The 27,566-nt window shown below is 47.1% G+C and overlaps 2 protein-coding genes across 8 annotated transcripts in view; one reads left to right on the top strand and one right to left on the bottom strand.

Annotated features, from left to right (window-relative positions):
• Positions 1-853: 853 nt before the first annotated feature.
• Positions 854-14,684, top strand: Tmem74b (transmembrane protein 74B). Of its 7 annotated transcripts, none has more exons than XM_017798456.2 (4): positions 1,085-1,209; positions 2,081-2,189; positions 3,078-3,211; positions 4,504-14,684. In XM_017798456.2, the coding sequence occupies exon 4, from the start codon at positions 4,537-4,539 to the stop codon at positions 5,227-5,229; it is 693 nt and encodes a 230-aa protein (XP_017653945.1). In that variant the 5' UTR covers positions 1,085-1,209; positions 2,081-2,189; positions 3,078-3,211; positions 4,504-4,536; the 3' UTR covers positions 5,230-14,684. The 7 variants fall into 7 exon arrangements, with proteins under 7 accessions (XP_029419956.1, XP_029419960.1, XP_017653945.1 ...); XM_029564093.1 differs by having other exon boundaries at positions 3,078-3,127; XM_029564084.1 differs by having other exon boundaries at positions 3,078-3,123.
• Positions 14,685-15,352: 668 nt separating this feature from the next.
• Psmf1 (proteasome inhibitor subunit 1) overlaps positions 15,353-27,566 on the bottom strand; it is a 32,403-nt gene continuing 20,189 nt past the window's right edge. The window contains exons 5-7 of the mRNA XM_008834357.3: positions 17,381-17,434; positions 16,181-16,339; positions 15,353-15,750 (exon numbers count right to left, since the gene is read on the bottom strand). Coding sequence (XP_008832579.1) covers positions 15,699-15,750; positions 16,181-16,339; positions 17,381-17,434 — 265 coding nt within the window. The 3' untranslated portion in view covers positions 15,353-15,698. The remainder of the gene's footprint in view (positions 15,751-16,180; positions 16,340-17,380; positions 17,435-27,566) is intronic.

Genomic DNA, 27,566 nt, shown 5'->3' on the forward strand with positions numbered 1-27,566 from the left:
GGCTGCCAGGCAGGACTACAAGACAGGGAAGGAAATGTGCGCACTCTAGTGGGGGATCTCATGGAATTCCCATAACCCTTTCCAAGTCCATTCACAAATGAGGAAACTGAGCTTCAATCACCAGGGGCCTCTGTACAAGGTCTTACACCTGTGAGCCATGGAGCTGGGACTGTACTTCCCTGTAGAGACTCTTAACAGTTCAAGCTTCTGAAAGGATGTGGGAGACAGGCCTTTTCCTGGCTAAGCACAGGGCCTAGCTATGTTGACCCATAAGGCTTCCAAAACAGCTTCTGTTCTAAAGGTGGGTGAGGAGGACCCATGAGACCGCCAGTGAGGGGACTGAGGTGCCAGAACAAGGCATCTTGGCCTGCCCTACCTTCCAGATGGCCTGTCTCTGCTCACACAGAGCCCTCAGTCTGCAGTTATGATTCCCCTGGACAAAGATGGACACCGAAATTCAGAGAGATTAAACGACCTCTTGAAGGTGGTCCAAGTCTTCCCAGAAACCCTAACTTCCCTGTGGTCTTTGCCTGGGTCCCCAAGAGGGACTTGTCTGATGAAATTTCTTAAAAAGATCGCACATACAGGTCGAAGATAGGGTAGTGATGCAGGTCAAAGGAGAGCCTAGATGGAGGGACTCCTGGGTGAAGAGAGTCATATGAGGAAGAGGACAGGTTTCCCAGCAGAAGAGGGCCTGTAGATGACCCTGTAAGGTGTGCATTGTGTGGACAATACCCCAGGAGGTCACCCCTCAGAAAGAGGTTGGGGGCGGAGTCGGGTAGAGGTTTCCTTTCAGCCTTCACGTGGCGCCCTTGAGCCATCTAACCCCATGCGTCCGTGGGGACCCTGAGTCCTCCGTGGGTGGGGGAGGCATCCCGGCATGGCGCAGTGGGGACTCCCCAGAGGCGGAGGAGAGGTCCCATCCCCTTCCCCTCCCCCAACCCGCCCTTGAGCCGGGCTCCCAGCCTCGGTTCCTGGGCCAGCGCCGGTTAGACCGAGGTGCCCCAGGGACCCACGAGGGCTGGGCGCCGGCTCTCCGCGTGCCCGCCTCCCGCCCAGAGCTAACTCTCCGGGCGCCCTCACCGGCCGCGGGCGGAGCTCGATCGGCGGCGCTCCAGGATCCCGGCTCCCGCCCCTGCGGGTCCCTCCCTCCTCGGGAGCCCCCCAGCGGCCGCAGCCGCCGCGGTGTAGCCGGCGCGGCGCGAGCAGGTACGTGCGCCCTGGCGGCGGCTTCGGGCGGGCCGGGAAGGGGGCGGGAGCCCGGGAGGGCGAGGTGGCTGTCCGGCCCGCATCGCAGCCTAGAGCCTGGCGGGCGCCGAGGAACACACACACTCGGCCGCCGGCGCCCTCTACTCCTGCTAAGGGAGACGCGGGAGGCCCGGCTCAGGTTCGCACGCCGACCGCCAGCCGCAGGGCCTAGGCGGGGAGTGGCGGCGAAGGACAGCTTGCCCGACCTCGCGGCCCGCCGAAGGACACGCGACCAGGGGACCCAGGCGCCCGGCCCCAGCGGAGCCCAGCCTCCCTGTGCCGCCCTGCTGCTCGCGCTGCCCCGCGGGTCGGGCCTGCTCTGGCCCGTGGCGTGGATGGTCAAGGGCAGGAGCAGGGGAGTGTGAACTGCGGCTGGCAGGGGTCGGGGAGGTGGGAGGCCCAGGAGCTGGGCTTTCTGCGCGGAACTTTGGGTATAACAGCGTGGACCTGCGTGTGTGCATCTGCGCTCCCGAGGCTTTGTGTACTACTAGTGCGTGTGCCTATCGATCATATTTGCGAGGAGGCTTCACCCATCCTCGTAGTGTCGATCTCTTGGGTGTCAGTGTGCACCATGGCTAGGGGTGCTGGACTCTCCGGGGGGTCTGGGTGGATCTAGCTTGGGTCTCAACAGTGCTAGGGGTACCAGAGGTATTCTATATCCCCTCCTCCCTGTCTCTCCCCTTCTCTCCCCCAGTTCTACCCTCTTGTGGGTACCACCAGAGTGGCCAGTGGATCTATGGGTCACACTGCTGGCTCCCATGTGTTGGAGTACTGCTGTGGGGGCAGTCCCTGGGGAGTAAGTGTGGAACTGGGGGTGGGGTGTGCCTTTCAGAAACTATAGGACTGCAGATGCAATGGAAGTAACTGGTATGTGGTTGCGGTTGTGGGGTGTGATCTGCGGGCACCAACATCTGTGTGTTTGTGGCTCCACTTATGTTTGGGTAAGTAATTGGCATGCCCTTGAGTAGGCATCTCTTATGAGAGAAACACATTCTAAAACTAGAAAAGGAGGGAGCCTCATTTTCTCTGCTCCTTCACCCAGGCATCCTAAGGAAAAAGTTTGGCTTCCTGTTGGGTAAAAAGAACCTTGCTCTAAGAATTTGGGGGCCCCAGATTACGGCTGGGTTGGGAGGCACTGATGTGTTCATCTGGGGAAGGGGTTCCTGAGCCACTCCTGAGTTTTTCAGGCTGCTGAGGGCCTGGTGGGTGGGGGCCATCTTTGTGTACTCAAGTGGTGCACACTCTGAGCCACCTTTAGTGCTAAGAGTAAAAAGTCAACTAGCACTCTCCTCCTTTCTGACCATCCTCTGGGAACTAAAAGTAGACTGGGCCTGGGGCTCGTGATTCAGAGGGGTCTTTGCCTATACTTGCTATCTGGAGTGAAGGCTGGAAGAGCCAAGGAGGGCTGGAGTGGGGATTAGCAAGTCTATAGGGCATAATGATTCTTATGGTACCACATTCAGCTTCTGGCCTCTGGTCTCTGTACATGCCATGGGACCTGGGTCATGTTTTCTAAAATGGTGATAGTAGCTCCTGGTGATGGAGCTGAGTTACTTCTGAGTGAGGTGCTGAGGGGAGAGTATAACAGGCAGTGGAAGCTCAGTGAACCTGCATTAATGGATACTCTAGAAGAGGCCACGGGATAGAAAGGGTTGTAAGCAGAAACAGCCTTTGAACTGAGATGAAAGGCTGTTTGCTAAGAGAACATGTCTGATGTTCATCCACGTTGGAGTCAGAAAGACTGCATTTAGCTTCTTGGAGTTTCATTCATTTATTCATCTCATTCATCCTTGCTTCATTCATTTGCTCATTTTTTTTTTTTTTCACAGAAACACAGGAACAACAGAGCACTGGAGAACGGGATGCAGGGACTCCGTATGTGTGTAAACACATCAGAGCATGACAGCCACTCTACTCCTAGGGGCTCTCTGCTGCCTGGGCATTTGTGTGCTGGGGGCCATGGGTATATGTACTCTCAGTACATCAGGACAGGGTGGTTCTGTTGTGGGATGGGAAATGGCACATGCCAGGGGGGACCTGTAGGGAAGAGGCTAGATCTGCCTAAAGGAAGACCCAGTTATCAATGCCAAGGGAGTGCTGTGAGGGGGATGGTGGACCTGACAGTCTTATTTTGCAAAAGAAGTTAGGAACCCAAAACTTAAAAGGTGAACTATTTGGGTTTTTATATGTTGGCAACTAACTCACCAAAACCAAACAAGAAAACTGGAAACGGAGTCAGCAGAACTCCACTGAACCCAGTCTGACTCATGACTATAGATCAGTGGCCTTGGACAGAAGTGCACATGTGCAGTGAGTCTGAGTGGCACAGGTACTTGGTGAAATGTCCTCTCTTGACTTGCCACCCCTGCCCCCCCAATTGCCTACACAAAGGCATTTGGCTTTGACATTAGTCATGGCTTCTAGTCTCTACCTCTCTCTGTCTGGCCATACTTATTCCTTGGCTTCCTCCCTGGCCCTGTCCTCCATGCATCTGGCCTTATGCTTTTTGAAACCCACACTGTTCCAGCCCTTCCTGCTCCAACAACTTGGCTGTGTATTGCTCTTTGGCCTGGCTTTCAGAGTCCTCTGTGAATCTGCCCCAACTGTTTGGGGCTCCCCTTCCCCTTCTAGAAGGTTCGCATCCTTTCCCTGCTGGAAAATGTTCCATTCTTTCTTTTTGACAGTTTGCAAATGCTATCATCCCCCCCCCTGCCCGCCCCACATAAGCTTCCATAAGCTTTCACCTCCTTGTTCCTATAACACCCAGCTGTCTGTGCCATCATCCTCACCTCATATATCACCGCCTGCTAGAAATGGCCACAGCCTGGTGAGCATTATTTGATGAAATCCTTACAGAACCTTATGAGGGAGGCATTTCTCTTCTTCCCATCTTACAGGTGAGAACAGTGCACCTGTAGGAGCTCTATCTCTTGCCTAACCTCAAGTGGTGAGCCTGGAATTTGGACCTCATGACCACTCTAAATTCCTCTGTACTCATAATATCCCATCACTAATACTCACTAGGGGCTCTTCTCTCCATCAGTACTGTAGATGGAAAAACTGAGGCCTAGAGAGAATAAGTGCATCAGCCAGTGTGGAGTGGGACCCCAGCGTGGGCTGCATCACACTGCTGTTGTTCTACTCTCCATGTGCCTCTTGTGAGGCTAGCTCCCCCAGGGTGCAGCTGTGCTAGGGACAAGTGTGTTGTTGAACTCCAGTGGGCAAATTCAACTGAATTTCTGTTTTCTCTTTCAGCTGCCAAGGGATGATCTGGGGTCCTCCTTCCCAATGGCATCTGGTTTGGAACTGAAGACACTGAGCAATGGTCCCCAGGTCCCAAGGGGACCAGCCCCAATGGCCCCAGTGGTGCCACCCAGGATGGGTGTGGAGAATGCCTGCTTTTTCTCTGAGGAGCATGAGACTCGTTTCCAGAACCTTGGGGATACAAGACTGGGTAGCTCCCCCAGTCCTCCTGGGGGTGTCCCCTCACTGCCCCGGTCCCAGCGGGATGATCTGTCCCTGAGATCAGAGGAGGGGCCAGGCCTGGAGCCTGTGAGCCGCCCAGTGGATTATGGCTTTGTTTCTGCTCTGGTGTTTCTGGTGAGTGGGATCCTTCTGGTGGTGACAGCATATGCCATCCCTCGAGAGGCCCGAGTCAATCCGGACACAGTGACAGCGAGGGAGATGGAACGCCTAGAGATGTACTATGCCCATCTGGGCTCACATCTGGACAAGTGCATCATTGCAGGCCTGGGGCTGCTCACAGTGGGTGGCATGCTCTTGTCTGTGCTGCTCATGGTCTCTCTGTGCAAGGGTGAGCTATACCGCAGGCAGACCTTTGTCCCCGGCAGGAGCTCCAGGAAGACCTATGGTTCCATCAACTTGCGTATGAGGCAGCTCGCTGGGGATGGAGGCCAAGTCCTGGTGGAGAATGAGGTTGTTCAAGTCTCAGAGACCAGCCACACCACTCAGGGCTCCTAAGTAAGAGTCCACTCTATCTGGCTGTTTTAGCTGCAGGGCTTGAAGGCTCCCAAAGGCCTGGGGCTTCAAAGTGAGCTCCACAGGGGGCCATGTGGAGGGAGTCTTGGTGCTGGGGGGCAACTTGGGGCCCGGTCTAGGTCCCATTCAGGCAAGCACCATTGATCTGTTTTGCAGCTTGAAGTTTTTACATAAGGTTTTGTTTGAAAGATGGTTTCTGCTGCTAAAAATACAGTTTGGAAACCACTGCCCTTGGAGGATGAGGTTACTCGGCATTTCTGAGGGTTGGGAGTCATTTGAAAAGTTGCCTCTGTTCTTCATGCCTTGGAGAATTCTGGTACTTCCACTATCCTCATCAGCCAAGTGAGAGTGTTGGGTGACCTTGTAGGGGTACCTTTCAGCCTTGACCATCCAGGGTGGGAGGTGGTTTCATGATGGTGGGAGAAGTCAATTCTGAGGTGAATCCACTGTAGCACCCCACTGACTGAACCACCACCCTCCCCTCTCTCCTCAGTCACTCAGTCTCTATGGTGAGGGGTAGGACTGGATGACCCATTGGGCCACATATGCCCTGGAAATAGGAACCCAGTCTGCCTCTGGACACCCTTTAAGATATGAGGGTGACAACCAGGAACTCACCATCCTCATTGCCACCTTCTGGCCCAGGCTTGGTGACTGCCACTGTCAGGAGGCAGTTGCTCTCTTAGTCCTGCTAAAGAGCCCCTTGACCACATTTGGTTAAATCCAAAGTTTGACACAGCCTGACTTTGGTCTTTGGGACTGATTTCTTAAGGTGGCTAATTTTCTACAATGGCACATTTACAAAGCCAGGTGCACAGTCTTCACGAATTCCCTGGGCACCAAGGAAGGGAGGTGAGGACTCGGTTAAATGTCTGTGGGCATGCTGGAGCCTTATCACCTTCCCTCAACAGGCTGTTACTTCTACTTGGGCCTGACTTCATTCTAGTAACAGAAAGAAATTTTCTTTAATGCTGAATTTGTAATGTCCGGCTTCCCTTCTTAGTTGTAAAGTGTAGTCACAAATCATTTGGGAAGAAACTGGGTACATTCAGGTGGCCTGGATAGGCATTTGTGTTCTTTATCTCGTGGACTATTTCCACACCACTTCCAAAGTCTTTAAACTTCTGACAAGGGGAGTGGGCACTAGGGGGCAAGGAAATGCAGGTAGGCATCTCAGAGACACACCATCCAGTCCAGATGGACCCAGAAGGCTTCTAGAGCACATGCTGTCTAGGCCATGGGGAAAGCTCTAAAGAGATCGTTTCCATGAGCCCACTCCAGGCATGGCTCTCTTCCTCCATCTCAGCTAGCCAAACAAGCTGATGATCCTAGGTGTTTGGGGGAGGGGGTTGGAATATGGGGTGGCACAAGGTCTGGAGGTTGGAGATGCTCCACCTGAAACATGAGCCTTCAGTCTAGCAGCTTGAACATCTAGGCAGTGTATTACATCTAGGCAGTGTATTATTACAGCTGAGACAGATCAAATGTCTGCTCCTGCTAGCAGTTTTTGCACAGAGCAGTGGGCTGGGGGAGGGTCGTAAAGGACAAAGATCGTGGGCTTGGGTTTGGCAGTGCTAGAAGGGTGTGGCTTAAAAAGAACAAAGCCTAAGACAGTGAAAGATACCAAGCCCAGGGCTTCTTAGGTTTGTGTTTCTCCTGGCCGGAGGAGGGAAGTGCTAGACAAAGTGGCAGGAGCCATCTAGGTGAACTATAGTAGAATAGGACACCCCCGATGATGGGCCTGGCTTTTCAAATCCATGATGATGATAAAATATCAGTCCAAAGTCCTATGGATTCTTATGGCAGTGGGGAGGTGTATTGGGATATGAAGCCTGTTGAGAGGATGTGCCTGACATTGTCCATTCAGATCAGTTTAAATGTGATGAATTGTATTTAAGGGCTAAATACATCTGCTAGATGAAATCCCAGGTTTTCTCCAAGCCAGAGAAACGTGCTTTGCATTCTGATGGGAAAACTCCTTTAGAAAACATGTGTAAATGGGTCAAGGCCGTCATTACCTTGTCAATGAATTAAGAAGATTTGAAAGATGTCAAAAACATTTCCCCAAGACTGTAGCTGAGATCTCCCAGTTGGTGGATTACAAACAGGTTTCGGGAGGAGTCAAGAAAGAATGTGACGTGCTGAGAACTTTGTGGGTTTTTTAGATATAGAGTTGTCCCTGTGGTTTCTGGAACATGCCTGCCTCACTTCTAAGCACTGCCTCTTACCCAACAAGCTACTAGGCCCTCAAATCTTGCTTTCCTTATTTCCATCTGAAAAGATGTTGTAGAGTTGGTAAGATCTGGGCTTGAATATAGACTCTGCCATTTACTGGCTGTGTGACTCTGAACAAGTTACCACCTCTCTGTTTTGGTGGGCTAACTGGTTCATACAGCATTCTCAGTATGAAAAACACATTTGGCAAATCATTCATTATTTGAATGAATGAATAGGTGAAACAAAAGATTTCTATGTCCTCCAGGACAGCTGGTCCCCAATACAAGGTCCTGGAGTCACATGGTTCCTGCCCAGCTTCTTGGAGTCCTGACTGGAGTCCTGTCTTGTGGTTAGAATTAGTGACCCAGAAGATCCTACATGCAAAAGCGTGGATGTGGCTTGTCAGTAGGCTCTGCAGGTAGTGTCCTTCTTACTGTGCCTTGGTTCAGCTTCATGTGAAAGAGTTCCAGGGGTTTCCCTGATGAAGAAGGGCTCTTCTTCCAACCCTATCATGACATAGCCCAGTGACAACTAGACCCAGGAGATACTTGGTGAGGTAGAATCTGTGACTCCTGATTCTCCTGGCCCATCTGAGGACCTGAAGCATGCAGGCCTAGGTCTTTGGAACCCATTCAGTCACCACCTTTGTTCCCTCATTTTGGCACCCTGTGAGTCTCCCAGACCAGGGTGGCCACTGACTGACTCCACCACTGCTCCTTTTCTTGGGAATAGCATCATTTTGCCTAGGTTTGTTTTTCAAATGCCTTTCTCCTTGCATATATAAGCATGTACCCATGCATACACATACACACACACACACACACACACACACACACACACACAGTCCACACCCCTGCAGCTTTCTTATCTGACCTTCCTCAGGAGCCAAGCACATGTGCTCTGGGAGCAGAGCTCCAAGCCAGGGATGATTGATCATGGTTTCCTTCTCTACCAGCCACAGCCCTGTTTCCCAGGATGCCAGCCTCCCAGCAATAGTCCTCTTGTTTCTTCCATAGTGTCCCCTCCTGCTTCCTTTCTTAGGAGAGGGAAGAGAGTTCTGGAGGATTCCCATCCTGGCACTTGGGGAGAGGACTGTGGTTCTGGACTGGGAACCAGGCCATCCAGGTCTTGCTGGTCATCCCGTTCCTATAGGCTTTTGGGCAAGTAACTACCTCTCAGGCCTCAGAGAAAAACGAAACCACCCCACTGTCCTTCTCCAGGGCTGGGGTTAAAAAACATAAGAAGAGAGCAGAAAAAGGATGGGAGGCATCAAAAAACCAGAGGTGAGGGTCTGCCAGGAGGAAAGTGGGGTATCAGTGGTACTGACAGTGGCAGGGGGATGTCTCACATGGGGCCTGTTGGTTTTCTCCCTAATTTTCCCAGGAAATAGATTCATCAGGGAGAAAGAAGCTGGCTGAGGTCTTGCCCAGATTAGAGTGGTAGAAAGTGCCTTGCTAGTGGATGTATATTAACATTTACTGGCCAGGAGTTAGATATCTTCAGAGATGGAACATACTGGATTTGAAGTGGATTTATCCAAGAGGTGCCCCAAGCTTTCAAACAGTTCATTTGATGAGAGCCAAGATGTTAATGGCAAGAGCCTGGCCAGTCCTACTCTAGCGTCTTGTCCTTGGACCCTGTGCATCCTCTTTTCCACCTTGTTCCTCTTCCTGGACTAGGCTGTCCACAAGCAGATGGACAGCACAGGACACCTACACTGTGCAGAGCGTGGCAGGATTACTGCCTTCCTCCTCCCAGGGTACCCAGTGCTGGAGTTTTGCCCCTACATGAATCTCAGAGGGACAGGAGGCAGAGTCCTGAGGTTCTTTGAAGGCTGGTTCATCAGATAGAGTGTAAGGGACAGCTGCTCAGGTGCCCAGTAGAAGTTTCCTTCCCTCTAAAGCAGTTCTGCTGATAGCATTGCCTTCCCCATAAGGCTGTGGCAGCAGTAAATTAAGATGATATCTGCAAAGCACTTAGCATGGGACTTGGCACTTCCTAATTGCACAGTAAATGTCAGCTATTCATGTTCTTTCATTCATCCACACCTCATCTACTGCATCCTTCCATGTACTGTGGGTTCAACAGCTCTTGCTGAATTGTGCCCAGGCTGTCTAGGGCAGGACGGTGTGGCTGCTACTATGACATAAGATGCAGTGTGTGGGGAGGTGTGCAGAGGAGGACCTGGGTGGTCTGGGGTCAGAAAGGTTCTCCTGGAAGGGGTTGTCTAATGGGAATCTTAACTAGGAAGTATCTATGTGGGGCAAGAGTTGGAAAGATGGAAGGGGAATCTGGGCAGAGAGAAATGTGAGTTCAGAGGCCTCAGCATCAGATGAGTGAGGTTGACAGGTGGTACACAGGAGACTGAGGAGTGGCATGCTGGGTGGGGCCCACAGTAGGTGCTTGGGCTTCATCATCTGGAGAAGGGGGACAGGCACAGTCTACTACGAGACTTTACAGGTAGGGGGCATGGCATGTGGTGACAGGGTCTGTGCTCCCTATGCTTGCAGGTGTCCGGCAGGAAGAATCTTCTATGTCAGATGCACTGTAGGGGTGACACTGCAGCTGCCCCCTGGCTCTCTTTCTACTGAAGACAGAGGACATGGCACTGACTCTGGCAACTTGGTAGCCCATTTCTACTTGGCTTCTGAGTCTCCAAGGTCAAGGTGGTGGCAGCTAGTCTCTTGGGTTTAAGGGAAGGTAGCAAGTGAAACTAACTAGCTCTTCTGCCCAGGGGAACAAGACAGGGAAAGAAGGTGGCTGCCTGGGAGGTATGGCATCCAGGCTAATCATATTTAGGGCCAGTGATCCTTAGCCCCTCCATCAGAGATTAAAGCAGGGGCCCCAAGTGCAAATGTCTGCAGAGCTTGGCAGATGGTATCAGTGGACTGGTAGGTGCTGTGGTAGTGGTGACAGGATTAAAAGGGGGTGTCTGCTCTGGATCTGGCCAGCTGTTGCCTTGTGGTCACTAGAGTTCTTAGTTTTTCAAAAGCAGCTGGACAGCTGGACTTTGGTGGATACAAGGATGTGCCAAGATATCTGCCTGAGAATTGTGGCTGAGTACAAGGCTATAGCCAATAAGATGCCATCTGCTGGGGCCAGGAGTGTACCACTCCCCTCCCTGAGCTTACTAAATTATTCATAGAGATGGGGTGCCCTCAAGAAGCCTGGCCTTAGCCACCCAGGTGGTTACTTGCTGAGCAGCAGGCCAGGGACCACCTGAGGGTGCCCACCCACTCATCCTTATTGCTTTTTTGGACAGAGCTCTGAGCAGCTGCTCTGCCAGGTTTTGGAGGTTCAGTACTGAACAGATGAAAACCCAAGGGGAGTACTGACAGTGGACTCCCAGAGAATTTACCCAGAGAATTCCTAATGTGGGAGGCCCATTGGATACCATGCGGCTTGAAGGGGCAGTGGTATCAGAGATCAAGAAGACGAAGGGCAGGTCCTTTTCTCAGAGATGTCTGCCTGTCCCCAGAATTGGGTCTTCTGGCTTGGAGAACAGTTTAGCTTAAGCCACAGGCCTCTGCAGCCCAGAGAGCGCTGACCAGGGTGCTGAATTGGCATGGCGCTTTCCTGAGAAGCTAGCTAAGGGGAGGAGGAGGAAGGGGACTGGTATGTTCTTGTCCCTCAGGAACTCCATGACTGTTCTGGTCAGTGTTTAGCAGGGAAACCTTGGATGTGAAGCTGGGATTTCTGTGGCCCTGGGGGAAAATCCCTGTCATGTATCTGCTCTGAACTTGTGTTTTCACTTGTTTAATGAAGACTAGCTTCCATCTTACCAACCCCCAAAGGCCAAGGTAAGCAGCAACTTGGCCTAGGAGAGAGGGCCCTGCACAGAGCCCAAGTCCCATCTCAGGATCCAGTGGAGCACCTGGCTGACCCTCAGAAGTGCTTCCTGGGTCTGTCTCCTCCTACAGAATGAAGGCTGTGCTGGGTTGGTATCAGATGCTCCTAACCTGGATTCTCAGGTACAGTGGGGACCCCTAGCAAACAGGATCAGTCTTAGACCCATCCTTGACATTATTAAGAATTTCTTCTTCTCAGACAGACCTTGACTCTCTTTTCCAGATTCTGGAGTGGGTTTGCTTAGGGATCCATGGTCATGTGAGGTGTGGGTACCATTCTACTGAAAAGAACTTTAAACCTACCCATGTGACCTCAGTAATATTAGCTGCTGACAAGCATTATGCCCCCCTGCCACCTCCCTCTAATTAGACCCAGTTGGTGGTACCTTCTAGCAATCCTGCAGGTAGAACTGACATTTCACAGATGAAGGCCACACCAATAAAGGCAGTGTTCAGGTCACACCTACACCTGGCCTTGATCAAAATACCAGACTTTCCAAACCCTCTTTGTCTGGTCTAGAAAATGGGGCTGTCAGACAGTCAGTGGTCTAAATGTTATTTCACAAGGGCACCCACATTTAAAGGCATATATGAGACACTTGAGTGAACCGTACGATTAAGGGAATGGAGTGGATATTGGGGGTACAAACAGGGACAAATGTAAATTTGTCAGAAGGCTGTTGAAAGTATTGGTTGTATGTGCCATCAGCTGAGACTGGCTGACTTGGTTCTTCACGCCTGACATCAAAGTGGCCATAAAGGGCCGTCTGGACCCTTGAACATCTCAAACTTCACTGTGCACACGGATCAGGTGGGGAACTCGTTAAAAGGCAAGTTCACATTCAGTAAGTCTGGGGTGGGGCCTGAGACTCATCTCTAACAAGATCCCAAGTGATACCGCTGCTGGTGGTACTCTGACTAGAAAGACTTCCCTTCCCTTCTCAGTTCACCAACCTGTGTGATCTATGAACCACAAGTGGGCCTTGCAAACATGGACTTGAAAGCCTTTCTTCAGAGCTGTAGATTGGGACCTGTGATGTGTTGTATACTTACAACAAGCATCTCAGGAGACAGGCTCTAGCAAGCAAGGGTATGGTATCCATCTACATCATGGCTACGGCACAGCCAATTGTAAGAGACTGGCTCACCAGACCTGTTCCACTGACCCCCATCACACTATGACTCACGGCACTTGTTTTATGTGGCTTATCTGAAACATTGTTCCCACAGTTACCCAGGGTCCTTTAGACTGAGCTGTGTGTCTTATGTTACTCTAAGTAGGGGCTGAGCCTTCTGCTACTACCAGCACTGCCATAGTGGGGTGCTTAAACTTCCTCACATTACTGTTTGTTTGCATTCTAGGATCTGTCTACAGTCACCAGGGTCTTGCCACCCGTCACTGCCCCATATTCTCACTACCCTTACCTTTTGACTTATTCTCAGGTGCAGATTCAGGGTCAAGCCCTGATTCAGGGTGTGTCCGTGGTATCCTAAGGGCAAACAAGGCCTGGTAGGTAGATGGGATGCTTGCTTTGTGTCTATTTTGGACACCAACAGTGGTTGACAAGCATGCAAGTGTTACTGACAATGAAACCTGGGGATAAGCCTGAGGATATCTTCTCCTTGATGATAGGACTGGTCTTTATTGGAATGGCATCAAAGTACACAAGATCAGATGACAGAGACTATGAAGTGAGCCATGGATTAGTTTTTCCTCCTGTGAAGACACCATGGATCTACAGTAACAAAATGTCAATGACAACAGAAAGGGAGGCCAGGAGGAGGCTGGGCTCCAGAGGGAGGTTGTGTGGACTTGGTACCCATTTTCCAACTATGTGTCAACAGGTACCAACTCTCCAGCACAGAAATATAACCCCATTTTAAATTTAATACATTCTTGGGTTTGGGTCTTAAGAGACTCATGATTTAGATTGGAAGTTGGTTGAAGCTCATGACTAAGTAGACAATGCAATGCAAAACTCAGCCAGCGCTATGAATAGAAGCCAAGAAGAGAAGGTGGGATGTGGGCCAGTGCATCCTAGAAATAGTATGAGTGGTCTATTTAGCACTGAAGACAATGATTTAGAACTAGACCTTGATTCTATTGTAAGCCACTGGATGAGCTATGAAATTTCAGACAAAGTAAAAATGATGCTGTGAATCTTACTTGATCTGCAAAGGTCTCAGAAAACTTCCCTAGAGAAAGGACCTGGCATATATCATCCAGCCCAGAAATGTGCCCAAGTCAAACCCAACTCCAAGTGGCTCACTGGTCATGGTTACCCCAAAATGGTTATTATCAAAGCCTGGTCCTGTTCCTAAAGGCAAGTGGCTCTGGTCTCTGCTCTGAATGACATCAAAGTTTTCCATTAAACACACACACACACACACACACACACACACACACACACACACACAGGACAAGAATACAATGAAATAGGACTTGACACCACTGGGATGGCTATAAGCAAGAATCCAGGTGCTGGTGAGGTTATGGAGAAACTGGAGCACTCATACACTACTGGTGGAGTGAAAATAGTGTGGCTTCTATGGAAAATACAAGCAGTTCATCAAAAAGTTAAAGTGTTACCACGGGACCCTGCAAATCCACCCCTTCATATATATTCAAATGACCGGAAACATCAACACACACGAAAACCTGTACATGAATGTTCTTAGCAGCATCAACCGTTCGTAACTGATAAATGAACAAAGTATGATACAGCCATCCCATGAACTGTTACTTTGTCATAAAGCAAGGAAGTGCTGATATCTGCTACAACCAACAGCACAGTGAAAACATACAAAGTGGAGGACTCTGGACACAAGGGTCATACACTGAGTGACTTCATTTATGAGAACTGTCCAGGATAGGCAAATCTTTTAAACAGTAGACTGGGGGCTGCCTGGGCAGGGAGAGAGGGAATGGGGTTTCTTTGGGGGTATGATAAAATGTTCAGGAATTAGATCTGAGGGTGGACATACAGCACTGTGAATACAGCACAGCTTTAAAAGGGCAAAATTTACTAGTATGTGAATTCTCTCTCAATAAAGCTGTTATATAAAATCAGGAGCAGGTTATAAAGTGCTGTTGTTTATTGTAAAGGTTCCAGTTTGGGGTTCTAGAAGACATATGCCTGAAACAGTTTCACCTGTTGATTGCACACAGCTGGAAGAGAAGCAACAGATCAAAACAAGCACCTATAGCCCAACACAAATTCTTCAAGGCCCCATTCAGTTCTCCCACACTTGGGTTTCTCAGCGATACTGATATAAGGAGACCCACTGGAAAAACAGGCTGGAACTGTAACCACCAAATTTTGTTTGAAGAATACAGAATGAACGCATGACTCTTTTTTTTTTTTTTTTTTTTGTGACAAGGTCTCACAAAGCTCAGGCTGGTCGGGAACTCATGATCCTCCTGCTTCAGTGTATGGAGACGTGGTCCGTGCCACCATGCTGGGAAGCCTTTGTATTCTTAAGTTCACACTTAATATGCCTCTGTGATTTAAGTCACAGATAAGGCCTGGCCAGGATCCTGTTTAAATGGCTTCCTCCTGCAGAAAATGCAGGATATTTTCGGAAAGTGGGGCATCTTTAAAGTATTCCATAACCTTTCAGAGGAGGGGGGTCCTGGAGGCCCTTCCCGTGTTGGAGAAACGGAAATGCTTAAGGGAACCCTCCCGAGTACTGGGATTAAAGGCATGAGCCACCATGCCCAGCTTGACTGTCTTTTTTAACCTTTGTTACTGGAAAGCCCAAGTGGAGAATTTATTGTTCATCTTTTCCTCAAATCAGGGAGGAGGTGGGTTTTTCAGTGTACCTGTCTTGGTCAGAATCATACCTATGGCTCATGGGGGTTCTAGTCACATACTTCCATCCACATGGCCTGACTAAGCTCACTGTAATGATGTCAGGAGCAAGTGCAACTCAGGAAGAATGGGTTCTGGTAGGAAAAGAGTCAGTTAGTCCTATGAAGATGCAAACTCTCAAGTTTCCCACTGGAAGGAGCTGTACATTGACACAAAAAGGAAAGTAGAAGACTGGCAACATGAATTCTGTATTGACATTTGGTTCTTAATAATAACATCCAAAATGTGTTCTGTTCTTTTAGCGCTGTGACTGGGACTGCATTGGGTGGAGGGTGTATGTTGCCGGAGTCTCCCTTGGAAGTGGGGAGGAGCTAGTGGTGATAGGCACACACTGATTTCTCCTTGGTACTTATATGCAGCTGGGTGGAGAGCTACAGCAGGTACCTCGGCTCTGCAAACACATGGGCAGAGTCCCCCCTGCCCTGAGCCCACAAGAACACGGATGCTGATGGGGCCAGCAGTGACAGCTCCTGAAGAATGGAGGGGAGGCTGGGATGTTACATTCTTGAGGCCTTCAAAGGTACATGTCGTCATAGCCCGGTGGGGGGAGATGGTCTGGGTTAGGTCTGCAATGAAAAGATGGGTAGTTAAGTTGGAGGGATGTGGGCCAGGTGCATAGGCAAACATGACCCATGTGGAGGGGGCCCACAGAGTACCCTAAATGAATTCTAGAGTCAGAAGGCTTGGTAATCCTTTGACTAAATTGCCCAATTATCCTGGCCTTGCTTTTCTCATCTGTAAAATGTAGATTGTACTATCTACTAAAGACTGTTGATAGAGCATCACACTCAACTTTCAGTTCCTGTTAGTTCCTCCTCCTCTAAGTCTTCCCTGGAGGGTCGCTCCAGGGAGGCAGCAGGTACAGCTGGAGGAGGCACCACTCCCTTGGCAGCAGCAACTGTGCCTAGAGTCAGACACCTGGGCTATAATACTGGGCTACGCTGAGCTGATCTGCCATCTGGTCCCACCTCTCAGCGTACCTGAGTGAATACCTACCCAGATGGGCTGGTCCCAATGGGTCCAAAGGGGTCAAAGCGAGCTCCTGGGGGCACAGCACCGGGAGGAAGCCGGTTTGGGAGGCCCGAGGATGGGTCAATAAGTGCTCTTGGAAAGCCAGATCTTAGGGGATCCACAATCATGCCACCTCTCTGACACCTGAGACACGGAAGAAGCTGAGTAAGCAGCTGTGACAGGGATTCATTGCCCTTGAAGAAGAGGTGAGACAGGGGAGAATGGACTAAAATTGACCAGGACGGCTACTCTGATGTCCAGGCAGACACATGAAACCAAGCAGGAAGTAAGCAAGAACACAGAGCCTACAAAGAGCACACTGTCAATGTCAAGGGGCCTGTACAGCAGCACAGAAAGTTCTGTGGGATCCCTGAGCCCACAGTACTGAGGTCCCTAATATGTCCTACACCTAAGGTAGTCAACTGGTCAAGACGTAGAGCTAGAATTGGCCTTGATGAATACAGAATTATCATAGGCTCTGCAGGACATTACTTTAGGTCTAAGGAATAACACCACAGAGACCACTCAGGATATGTTTTTACTGTTCCCTCAAGGGCCTCTGTGCAGATGCTGACTGCCTGTGGGTAGTCCAAGTCTGGTTCCTGACAGTCTCTGTCCCTTACTGAGCTCCACGGACCTGACTTCATGCACTCAAACCGGGATGAATGGGCTAATGCTCCTTGAATTCCGAGGTTACTGTTTGAGTAGCTCTGCAGAGTTAAGTGATTCCTACTGTCTAAAAATGCAATGATAAAAGTGGCAGTCACTCCAGCAGGAGTCAAACTTCATCTGACTCACTCTGAAACAGAGTGCATAGCTGAAGCTGTGGTGACTTTGCTGGATGCAGGATGAGAATCACAGAGGATCTAATGGGACTCAGAGACTCCCTGATCTAGTGAGGTGACCCCTGAGGGGCTCTATGGCTGTGCTCCACCGTGTGGTCTTCATCTTGCACCTGAAAAATCCTCATGAATCCTTTCATCCAGGGGAGGTCTGATGTCCTCCTTGCCCAGAGGGAAGGAGAAACAACTCTCCTGTGCTAGGTAAAGTGGCAGTGACATCTCAGTCACTCAGCAATGGCCTCCTTCACACAAAAGGGAGAGACTGACGAAAAGCTCTAAAATTAGACGAGCTGAAGCTGAAAGCCATAGAACAAGCTCTGTACTCCTCCTCAGCAGTACTCACCCAAAGGGGTCTAGGTCTTCTCCCCCGACAGCAAACGGGCCCAGGGGATCATGCCTGAAACAAACAAGGGTAATTACCACAATTCCCAGAGCAGTTAGGCATCTAGACTCTCAGGAACCGAAACTGATGCCAGTGGGGGAACATGCACTTCAGGCAGGGCAGGCAGGGAAGACACTTGCATGAGAGCACACACAGGCATATTTCCAAGTGATCTCTGGCACAGATTACCCCCGAGCATATTAAATGGGAAATTATGCAAAAAGGGGCTGAACAAAAGTTAAAACCAAGAAGGACTCAACTCTGTATAAAGATAAACATATTAATGATAACCTCTAGTAAGTTTTATTTTATTTACACTGTGTTTACATTCTTAAACTTTACATAAAGAACCAAGAACTTTGATGCATAGAAAAATATTGCTCTAAAACCAAAACTCCATAGCCAAGATTTAAAAGCTTCTCGAGTGGAGTGAGACAAAGGTATGCAGCACCATGCTACGGTGTGGAGCTTCCTGACCTTTCATCCATCATGGCCCTTGCACAGCTTTAGAACCAGTCTACCATGAATCAGTGGGCTATAGCCTGCTAGATGGAGACAGGCCACAACCTCTGCAATCTCCAAAATTTTCTCCTTTCCCTCCAAGAAGTAAGCTTTTCCTTCACTGAGAATGCCTGAGCTCTGGAGAATAAATGAGCATAGTAAAAGAGCCCTACTGCTCTCTCAATAGCCAGCATCTCCATTTTCCTCTCTGGGCCAGTGTGGGGAGGAGAAAAGAAACAGGATAATGAAAGTGGGCAGCTGCAACCCTCAACAACTTAGGTACTCAAAACTGTCACAGTGTATCCTGTATGTTCACAAATCTCCCTACAAGGCAAATGTACTTTGGAGAACTCGTTTTGCACCCCCTGGGAACCCACAGGGTCATGGCTTCTTCCCTGCTCCCTTGGCCAAGACTCAGTCCTAATGTACTGAATGAAGCTCTAGGGATTTAAAGGAAAAAAATCACTTTGTATATAGCCCTGAACTCTACTGGGCCCAGCTGACAATCCTCTAATAGCTGAGGTAGCCTGGAGAGATGAGAAGACCTCAGGACTGCTAAGTCAGGAGAAATACTCTGAACTGTGGGTGTGAATTTTCTAGCAAGCTGGCAGGGGCCTGTCACAAAGTCTCTGCATCCCCAACTTTTTTTTTTTACAACATAGAATAAGTAGATTTAATAAATGTTTATAGCATATTTCATCCAACAGCTGTGGAATATACCTTCTTTTCAGCAGTCCAGGTAACTTTTTCTAAAATAAATCACATTTTTTTAATTCTTATTCTTTTATGAAGTTAGTTAAAAATTAATGAACAAGAAATTAAAGAGACTGCGCTGCAATTAAGTTAGAATATTCTAACTGAAAAACAATTACTGTGAAACTATTTACATTCTCATAGAATTATAAACATTTCTCAAGGAATACTTTACAGCACAACTTTTTTTTTTTCATACAGAAGAATTCATTCCAAAGCAATTGACATTGAGACGTTTTCACATGAATTTCTAATCTCTATATACATGACTATCACTGATCACAGTCGCCCACCTTCTGAGCTCCTCGGCATCTGAGCATGAATACAAACTCGTCAGATAGACAGCCTTCCTCTCCCACTAGAGGCTCCATACTCTGCCATCCCTGTCACTGTCCACTGTGTTGTCAGCAGCATCCCCAACTTTTAAGATGTTAAGTCTAAGGAGAATACTCACAGGGCACAATGATGGTGAACCATACTTCTGGACAGGAACAGACTTACTGACAGGAAAGGCTTTGTTCAAAGAATAGACAAACAACCACTGCTATTTACCAAGAGCCTGCTGTGTGTCAGATGTGTGCTAAATTAGTTTTTTATTGTTTTGATTTATTTTTATATGTATGTGTTATGCCTGCATGCATGTAAGTACACCTGTGTCATGCAGTGCCCAGAGAGGACAGAGATGGTGTCAGATTCCCCTGGAACCTAAGTTATGGACAGTTGTTAGCTGCCATGTGAGTATTGGGATTCAAACCCGGGTCTTCTGCAAGAACAACCAGTGCTCTTAACTGCTGAGCCATCTCTCCAGTCCCTAGTTCTTTCATTTTTAAAAGACTGGTTTTTTAAATTTAATTTTGAACAGCTGATGCACTCCTCATTTTCAAAATTCATGAGTAAAAGAGGATACTCAGATTCATAATCTTATGCCAGATATGTGTGGAATTAATAATTTTTTTTATTCTATTTTGAAAAGTCTCAATAGGTACACCAACATACTGTGTTTAACACTTCCAAGAGGATCCTGTATCCAGTACCCTAATACTTCTACAAAATGACTGACTATTCACCCTTAAGTAGAATAAATGATGAAAAAAGGGTTTCATGTCGTTTCAGGTTAGGCACCAAGCTTATGAAATAAACATTCACATGCTTGTAAGATCACTGAAAGATACCTGCCACAAAGTCTAATGACTTGAGTTCAATCCCTAGGACTTACATGGTAGGAGAAAAATGACTCCTGCAAATTGTCCTCTGATCTTACCACATGCCCTGTGGCAAACACATGTATGTGTTCATACACAAAATAACAAACGTAATAAAAATGTTTTAAAAGAGAAACAGGGCTCTTTGATTTCAAAATTATAGATAAGAGATTACTGTATCTTAATAGTTGAAAATCTTGTACTCTTGTTGGCCACCTGACAGCAAACAGCAGCATCATGGATGTGTTTTAATTTTTCTCTTCAATCTGTAGGATTCCTTCAAGTACCTTCTGAGAGCTGGCTTAGTGATCATGGATTCTTTTAGTTGTTTTGCAGAAAGATTTATTCTTCCTTCAGTTGAAAGATGTTTCAAGGGGTATGGCAGTCTGAGTTGGCAGGTCCATGCACTCCTGGCTTTTAAAGTTTCTGTGAGAAATCTGCTGTTACTCTGATGGGCCTTTCTATGTGACTTGGTGTTCCTTTCTTGCCATTTTCAACAAACTTTCTTTGTTTTAACTATAGTGTTTTAACTACAACATGATGTGGGAGGTTCTCTTTTGATCTTGTTTGTTTGGTGTTCTAAATGCCTTGAATACCTGGATGGACAATTCTTTCCCTAGACTTGGAAAGTTTTCTCCTATGATTTTATTGAAAATGTCTTCTATACTTTATCAGGAAATTCTTTTCCTTCTTTAATACCTATGATTTAAAGATTTGGTCTTTTCAGAGTGTCTCACAGACCTTAAATGTTTTGTTCATATTTTATTAGTTTATCTTTGCTATTGTCTGAATGTTCCAAGTTTTCTACCTTGTCCTCAAACCCTGATATTCTCATCTTGATTCATTCTGTTGGTTAGATTTTCCACACAACTTTTTGTTTGACTTAATTGAATTTTTCATTCCCAGTATTTCAGTCTTTCTTTCAATATTTCTCTTTACTGAATTACACAAGAATATCCTTATTGACTTGCTGATTTCATTCATCTGTTTGTGTTATCTTGGAAAGGTTCAGGAGTTTGTGTCCTCTGATTTTTTTTTTTTTTTTTTTTTTTTTTTTTTTTTTTTTTTTTTTTTGGTCTTTTTGAGACAGGGTCTCCCTGTAGCCCCAGCTGACCTGGAACTTGCTATGTAGACCAGGCTGGCCTTGAACTCACAGAGATCCACCTGCCTCTGCCTCCCGAGTGCTGGGATTAAAGGTGTGCGCCACCACGCCTGGCTGTCCTCTGATATCTTTAATCTTTGTGTGTGTGTGTGTGTGCTGGGGTGAACAGGCAATGTGTATCTAGAAGTCAGAGAACAACTTGTGTTGGTTCTTACCTTCTACCTTGTTTGAAACAATGTCTCTTTGTTATTCACTGTTACATATGCCAAACTAACTGACCTGCAAACTTCCAGAGATTTTCGGGTCTCAGCCTCTCATCTCCCTGTAGGAGCACTGGTAAACAGATGTGTGCTACTGCGACCAGCTATCATGTGGGTTCTGGGGATCTGAACTCAAGTCCTTATGCCTATGCGGTAAACACTTTACCCATGGAACAAACTCCCCAGCCCTGATTTCTTTGAACATATTTATAATCATTCTTTTGAATTCTTGAATTTCACCTAACTCACTCACTGGAGACCATTACTATGGGATTAGTAATTCATGGAGGAGTCATGTTGCTTTGGTTTTTCATGTTTTTTGTGCTCTGGTATTAAGACTTGCCAATCTGGTTTGTTTGGTTATTGGTTGGATTTCTTTTTTTAATGACCCTTACTCTTTCAGTGTAAGTGTCTGCAGTGTCCAGGAGGGACTAGGTTGTAATAGGGTTGAAGCGTTGTTTTCCTGTGCTAGCTAGACTGGTGCTGAGGGCACCAGCCTTAATTTCCATTACTCCTCTCAGAGTAGAAACTCTTAAAAGCACAATCACTACGAAAATATAGTAATAGTCAAATAAAAAACAATCACTTCTTAAATGCCAATCATTTTAGGAAGCAAAGAAACACTGAAGGCACTGTGTGTACTAATGTATGATTACTCTGGGAATGAGTGGAAGGAAAAAAGCAGAATAAGACTAGTGATTAGTATATTGGGATGACAGAGAAGAGGTAGAGGAGGAAAAGTAAATAGAAGCGGGAAATGAAGAACGAGGGAAAGGGTGATGAGGCACTTCTGGCTAAAGGTAGAACGAAAACAGATGTAAAGAATGCAATCAGACAACCTAAAACAGCCTCCTCCCCAGCCTTCACAGGACTGAGACATGGAAAACCCACAAACCAGGCCAATTTGTGCTGTTTGAGAAAGCCTATCAAAAGGAAAATGGAAAAGGGATAAAATAAGAGATGGAGAGAGGGAGGGAGTGAGAAAGGGACAGAGAGGGACAGAGAGGGAGAGGAGGAGAGGAAGGGAGAAAGGGAGAGGGAGGGAAGTGAGAGGATGAGAACAGAGCTTGACAGAACATGCTTGCTAAATGGATACTATGCATTAAATGCAGAATAAATGTGAATGGGCTTGAGAGTCTGAATGCAGTCTCAAATTCTTGCTGGTTCTAGTCCTGACTCTCATAGCATGCTTTTCTGAGCTCCATGATGTCTGTCACATCCATGGGTGGTCCTTTGTGATGTTGGGTCACAGATGCTGGTTCTGTCAGAGGGAAGTCCTTCATGAGTTGGGTGATAGATGCTGTTTACAGTTCTGGGTGGGTCTTCCAAACAATGTTGGGCGTGCCACTCGGAACCTGTCTAAGATGCCTTGCAGAATATGACTCCCACCAGGCTTCTACCTCACTCAGTACTGTAAAGTCCTGGTGCAAAGCTTTTTCCCTACAGTCCAGAGGTATCCTGTTGGCCAGGTTTATTCATACAATCCCATGATATACCTGCTCTGAGTTTCCTGAGAATGCATTTTACAGAGGGGCTGGGGCGCCAAGCAGATATCTTTTAAAGGTGGCATCTGTGGCTGCTCTGGTCCAGTGCTGAGGACAGTTTTCCCAGTGACATTTCTCCTCCCTCTGCTGCTGTTTGCATTTTTTGTCTCCTTTCCTCCCTCTGTTGATTCTTCATCTTTAAAATGTCCGTTACTGAGAGCACAGTACTGGTTTTCTGAGCTCTGTGTCTTATGTGTGACTCTGGCCACTCCCTCTTACTGGATTAGGGAGTTCCCCAGATCTGCCAATCCCTCTGGATAGTCTCTGGATTTTTGCCCTGTACTGCTTTGTTAAAGTTATCCATTTTGCTATTAAACTAGAGATTTGGGTCATCACCCACTTCTGATAGCTATTATCCAACTTCCCCATTTATCCCCTGGAGATTCTAGCAGATCATGCCTACATGTTGCCTGCTAATCTTCTAAAATTAGAATCCCTTTTGAAACAATCTAGTCTTCAGAAATGAAGACGGAGTAGTCACTGGATATAGAATTCCGGGTTGACAATTCTTTTTCTCCATACTAAGGAAGTTGTTTTACTTTTCTGTCTTCGCAGTTTCAGCACAATCATTTAGGTTTTTTTCCTGTACAAGCAATACATGTTTTCTAGCTGCCTTCGAGATGTTTTTCCAGATCTGTTGGTTGACATCTTCTGCCAAATCAAAACACCTTCCAGTCACTGTTTTCCCTAATACTACTTCTTACTGCACTTGCTGCTCTCTGAGGACTCTCGTGGCTATAATGCTAGACCTTTTATAACTATCCTACAGGTTCCTGAGACTTCATTTTTAAATCTTTTCTTGCTGTTGTTCAGGTGGGTAATTTCCATTGCTCGTAAGTTAAAACTCTTCAGTTCTACTACGGATCCATCCAGTGAGGTATTAAGTTTGTTCTATTTTTCAGTTCTAAAATTTCCATTTGGTTCTTCTTTGTATCTTCTGTTTATTTGCTGAGACATTATCATTCCATTCAAGACCATTTACCCTCACTTTCTGCAGCATTTCTGCAATGGCTACTTGAAAGTCTTTGTCACGAGAATTCCAACATCTGGGCCATCTCCTTATTGGCATCTGCTCACTATCCTTCTGTGAGCTCAAGTTTTTTGGTTCTTTAGATGCAGCAACTTTGGACTTTATCCCAGATAGTTTGAACATTTTATTATAAGACTTGGGGAAAATCTTGTTATTTTTGTTTTAATGGAAAACTAATGCAGTTGAGTTTGGGCTCCAAATTCTGGCATCAATATTGGTACTGAGGCATGATGGTGCACTCCTAAAATCCCAGGACTCAGGAAGTTGAGGCAGAAGAATTTCGAGTTCTAAGGCCAGCCTGGGCTGCAAGGGAGACCCTACCTTAAAAACAAACCAAACAATGTCAGTTCCTAAAGTCTCTGTAGTACTGCTAAGTTCTACATCATGTATGTGCTCTCCAGAGGCCTGTGTGGAAATAGATGAGGGCTCTCTTGGAGTTCTGCTCTTGAAATATTTGACATACTATTTAGAATATAATGTATACTGTGTGTGGTTTGTGAGGCTCAGAAGCCCATAAACTGCTTTATGGGGGCCTTTCTGCACTCTGCCCTCTACAATCTCCTTGACACTGTTCTGTATTTCTCATGACAATGCCAATATATAGAACCAAGTGGAGCTAGGACAAAGGGAGGAAAAGTCACACTGGTTTGCCTCATACTGTCTGTGTGTGTATGCGGCAGGGGGCAGGGTGCTGAGACAGGGTCTAACTATGTAGCCCAGGCTGGTGTTACACTTGGGATCCTCTTGTCTTAGCTTCTTGAGGACTGGGACTACAGACCACACCTGGCTCTGCCTTACACTGTAGAGATGACGAGTCTCCTACTGGAAAGGAAGATTCTTCTCTCTCAGCGGTAGGTGTCTTCAGACTGCTGTAGTTTGGGATGCAAATGAATAGAGAAAAGGAAAAGAAACAAGGGGGATTTCCTCCATTTTCAGGGTACTGGTAGACCTCTTTCCTGTTCCTTTAGCCAGAAGTGCAAGGCTGTCCTGGAGCATTCTGTCCAGGTCAATGGCTGCTTCCCTGAGCTTCCTTGATTTCAGACTGTAAGATGACACCAGAGAGACAGTGCTGAATTCACTACCTGAAAATTTGGTGATATTTCACATCCTGGTCTTCTCCATTCTGCTCCCCAAAACTGAGTGAGCTATAACTTTCATGTATGTTTTTTTCTACCAGAAATTGTTAACTGTCACCCTTTGCTTGCCTACTGCTGTATAATGGGAGTACTGACAGTAGGTAACCCATTTCCTTGATCAACAGACACAAAGGAGCTCTCTATTGCACCCGAGTTAGAGGATGAGATTTGTGTCTTTCAAGACTATAAAATTTAGGTAAGATTTTTGAATCAGGTTGATGCAACAAGGGGGAACTCTTGGGAACTTGAGGGAAGGAACTGCATTTTTCATTTAGGAGGCCATGGGCAGATTGCAGCAGGTAGAATTTGGGCCCCTCTCAGGACTCTACACCCATTATCCCCAGAATCTGTGACCTGATGAGGAAGTACTCTGTGACTGTTCTGTCAGATGGCACAGCTAGTCTCAAAAAGGGAAGATGAACTAGGTGAGCTATAATCTAACCACAGGGCAGTGGTAGAAGTTAGGCACAGGAGGAGACTGGAAGCAGGAGATTTAGTATCTCACAGCTGTTTCTGAAGATGGAGGAAGCCACAGGAGAAGAAATGTGGAGGCTTTAAGAAGCTGAGGTGAGGGAGAGAAACGGGGCCCTCAGCTGCTAACTATCAGAGGGATATCGTTTACTAGAGTCTTAAGACAGGACTGCACCCTTGCGGAGATCCCAGCTCTGGTCTTCTCATGCCCTAAGCAGAATCTGAGTGTATCCATACTTCTGACCCATAGAACTAGGTTCAGTTTTAAGTAACTTGTTACACAGCAATAGAAAACTGTACACATATGCTACCAATGGCCTCCCTGTGTATTTGCCTGGTTGACTTTATAAGTGTCATGGGAGTGATATTTTTTCTAAGTAAAAAAACAAAACAAAGGGCTGGAGAGATGGCTCAGGAGTTAAAAGCACTGACTACTCTTGCAGAAGACCCAGGTTTGATTCCCAGCACTCACATGGCAGCTACAAACCATCCTTAACTCCAGTTCCAGGGGAATCCAAAGCCCTCTTCTGACCTCGCGGCATTGCACAACACTGGTGCACTGACATACATGCAGGCAATATACTCATACACATAAAATAAAAAAATAATAAAATATTAAAAAACAAACAAACAAACAAACCTCAAACCAACTTCAGCACTGGCAACGATAAGGAAATGACCCTGCAATATAGTGGGAATTAGAATCAATACAACTATTTAGGACAACTGGGAAACATCTATTCTATCTTTCAAAGCAGGCTTAGTCCTTCAGGTAACAATTCTTCCAGAATGTATGCTAAGACTATTCAGAGGTGGGTTTCAAGTTTCATGAAGTGTGCCTCCACTGCATCATTAGCCATAGTACAGTAGCACAGTTGAGAAAGGACTTAGGCTAGAAACAATACTTGCATCATCCTTGGTTTTCACTCCCAGTCAGATACAATTCCAAATGTGTATCTTGCTGGGCATGGTGGTGCATGCCTTTAATTCCAGCAGAGGCAGAGGCAGAGACAGAGGGAGGTGGATCTCAGTGAGTTCAAGGCCAGCCTGCTTTACATAATGAGTTCCAGGCCAGCTGGGGCTTCAGGGAGACCCTGTCTCAAAAAGACCAAAACAAACAAACAAACAAATGTGTATCTCAGCTCAATCTACCTAGTGCCTGCCACCAGTAGTCACCTGCCACCTACTACTCCGATTTCTTGTTTAGATTCCGTGTCAGCCTTTCCCCTGGCTGTTATAGAATGCTGTCCTCTAGGTATGACATGGCTGTTGCCCTCTCAACTCTTGGGAACTGTGATTACCCACAAGACCCTCACAAGATTTGGCCTGTTAAAATTTTCTCACAGAGAGGAGAGGAAGCCTTTGAGGTAGCAAGGCAGCAAGCAGGAAGAGAACACCAACACTGGGGGGGGGGGGAGTCTTGCCCAAGGCTAAATAAATGGCTAATGGTTACTGAATGGGGAAAGGAGAGCAGGCATTTTCTTTAGTGTAGTGGCTCTAAGTTGCCTATGCTCCTGTAAGGAACCTCAGTAAACTCAATGGTTCACCAAGCAAGACTTGGGTAAAACTGTTTCTTTAGATTGTCCTTGGTGTCACTTGCAAAACCTTTAGATGGCTCCCATGACCAGGGCCAAATCCAGCTGTGAGACACACTGTCCATTGTGATGTGGCTTTACACTTACCTTTTCTCCCTTCACATGCTGCACTAGTAAAATGTACTCCCCCGATGAGGACTTCATAGCCCATTGGTTTTTCTGTTCCTTTGGTCTTTTATGGCCAATCACTTCCAATACCATGTAGCCTGTACCAGTCTTTTAAATTTTGGCTTAGGCATCACCTTTGTGAAGCCTTTCTGTCTCTCCTGCCCCTCAGTCCTTCAGAAGAATCACTCTTCTCTGCCCTTCAGCACATCTCAGTCATACTTCTGTCACTGTTTTAAAGATATGATACAGACCGAAAGCAACAATTATCCCTAATCAAAGGAAACTGCCTGAAGATTGGGCCATATCGCAGCAAGCACTGTCAGTGCCTAGAGTTAGATATCTGATAGGCACAGAAAGTAATATGGGGATAAGAAAAAGCAAAGGCTTTTAAACTAAACTCAAGCTCAAACTACATCTTCACCATTTATCAATTATATGATCTAGG

The sequence above is a fragment of the Nannospalax galili genome, unplaced genomic scaffold (genome assembly GCF_000622305.1).
Source record: "Nannospalax galili isolate Female #2095 unplaced genomic scaffold, S.galili_v1.0 scaffold811, whole genome shotgun sequence".
Classification (NCBI taxonomy): domain Eukaryota; kingdom Metazoa; phylum Chordata; class Mammalia; order Rodentia; family Spalacidae; genus Nannospalax; species Nannospalax galili.